Raw genomic sequence first — 2,293 nt, forward strand, 5'->3', positions numbered from 1 at the left:
AAGGTTTCCAACTCAGCGGATTTTTCGGTCGAGCAGCGGCAGAAGTGGATCAACTTGGAGTCATTTGGACGCGGAGATCAGCAAAGGCGACGAACCTCACAGATAATATGGGAAATGACTGGTTTGGCAAGAGAATTCGCAACTGGGTGGGCCCTACTCTGGGTAATGCCAAAGATACGGCGTGTTACAGGCAAATGGTGCCGTATAACAGCAGTAAAGTGTGTCCTGCAGGCTACACCATGTACGACCCAGTCGATGGCACCTGCATCGCTGAATGTCCGCTAGCGTACCCCGTCAACTGCTTTTTGGAATGTATTCCTCAAAATGACGACTGTGCTCTGGAGATAGCGCAGAAGGCTGTAGCTGTGCTGGCTTCGGTGGTTAATGTGGCAACGGCAGGTATCCTCGGCACTGTCATCTCGGTCTATCGGAACGTCAGACGGAATTTCTTCTGCGCCGCGAACATCGTCGGCGTGCTCCGATCTCTTATCTACTACATCAGATTTAAGCAAACAACTGCGCCTCAAGGAGCGGTGGAAGAAATCCTCGCGGTGGCGTACCAATCCGATGTCGTTATCGTGGACTTGCCAGTAGCAATTTGCCATTGTCTAGGGCTCCACGTGCCGCCAACTTTGGTGTTTTCCGGTATTGTGATGATGATTGTGGAAGCCATTGTCAAGCAGGTTATCGTCAACGGCGACGAGATTCTTTCGTCTGCGCAAAATGTGTATAATTTACTGTACAACGTCAGTGTCCTCAATTCCTCCAGCTCCAGTGTGGATGAACTGCAAGAACTCATGGATACCAACTCGACGTGTGGATATCAACTCAAGCGGCTTACAGACCACGTCATTCTCTCGGTCAACGGCGTTCGCAAGAAATATCCCGGCGCTACAATCAATGATATCCGAGTGAAAATCAGCAGGTCTTCACTTGTACTGAAGGAAATCCCCGAAGCAACTAATAACTGTATGGACGAATTGTTATCCTATAAAACCAAGCAAGCAGCGTATGAGACGCGAGATCTACTAAGGAAAACATTTGGCGTGATCGTCGAGCAGCTTGTCACGACTGCCACTACGAATAAAGGAGCATTCGTCGCAGAACAACAGTACATGTTGGAGGTGACAAACTACGGGTTGGTGATGTTTTCGGGGCTTGACCCGACACGAATCGTGTGGCTGGCGTCTCAATTTGTTCAACCAACGTGCGGACCCACTGCTTTCATCGGTGAGATCGATGACGGCTCATTGTATGACGCACTGGGGCTTCAGACGATAGACGAAGCGTTTGTCGGGAGCTACGGCACATGGAAGAAGAAAGGAGATGGCAAGGTGAATCTCATCTTCACCAGTTCGGATATAAAGGACGTGAAGGTTGTGATTCACTCGGGTGGCAAAACAATCGCCAAAGTGCCAGTGGCTGCAGGAGGGAGGGCGACGTGGAATTCGACCGTCGCGAAGCTGGAAGATAAAACGTTGTATCTTGATCGCTGGCGACCAAATTTTATTGGTATTCCGGGATCAGGAGGGGGCTCGCTCTTGTTGTGGGTCCCGAGGGCGTCGCGAGGTGGCCACTTGACTCTGCATGTTCGAATCAATGTCAGCTAGTTGTCATGCGTGAAGTTTTAGGTGTGGCTAAATGGTGTAAAATGAAATAGAAGTGAATACAAAAAGTTGATAAATCATGGTTCTGGCGAAGTACATTTTTTCTTTCCAAAGATCGTTTTCGTCAGCAATTGTAGTGCGTTTGATTCATACGCATTCATACTGTGAATGTCACACACACAGGCCTTGACTGAGAACTCAGTGAACGTCAGAAGTTAGATCGTATTTTGCAATGCCACTTTTGCCACCACCGAAATGGAAATCGACGAAGCAGCGCTGGATCTCCGCTTGGTGGTGACATCTCCGTCGGACCAGGATCCTGCTTTGGTCTCACATGGCACTCATGGCGCTCGCAACGCGACGTTCAGTGCCACCCCGGCTCCTTCCATGGCTGCGGCTGCTTCCTGGGCTGGTGGATGAACTCCATCCACAGTTTAAGATCGTGGCACTTGGCTTGAGTGGCTTGCTGGTCGTGAGTCACGCCGATACTGTAACACAGTTGCCTTTTTGACCGGCTTAGACACTCGCTATCGAACGCTACAGCCTCGTAACCGTCTAGGATATATGCGCGCACGACAGCGCAGCTTGATCGCATGAGTGAATGCGTCACGATACTAAGGCGACAGGCTGCTGGATTGGCAGGGATGTCATCTTGCTGGAAATATGGCAACTTGTCCGAAGTTGCA

At 50.2% G+C, this 2,293-nt stretch overlaps 1 protein-coding gene across 1 annotated transcript; it reads left to right on the forward strand.

Annotated features, from left to right (window-relative positions):
- Nucleotides 1-71: 71 nt before the first annotated feature.
- Nucleotides 72-1,687, forward strand: PPTG_20058 (hypothetical protein; the record flags this gene model as incomplete). Its single annotated transcript, XM_008918680.1, has 1 exon — nt 72-1,687. A coding segment is annotated over one exon (1,539 nt), but the record flags the coding sequence as incomplete, so codon positions are not given.
- Nucleotides 1,688-2,293: the final 606 nt, after the last annotated feature.

Source organism: Phytophthora parasitica (genome assembly GCF_000247585.1).
Source record: "Phytophthora parasitica INRA-310 unplaced genomic scaffold supercont2.262, whole genome shotgun sequence".
Classification (NCBI taxonomy): domain Eukaryota; phylum Oomycota; class Peronosporomycetes; order Peronosporales; family Peronosporaceae; genus Phytophthora; species Phytophthora nicotianae.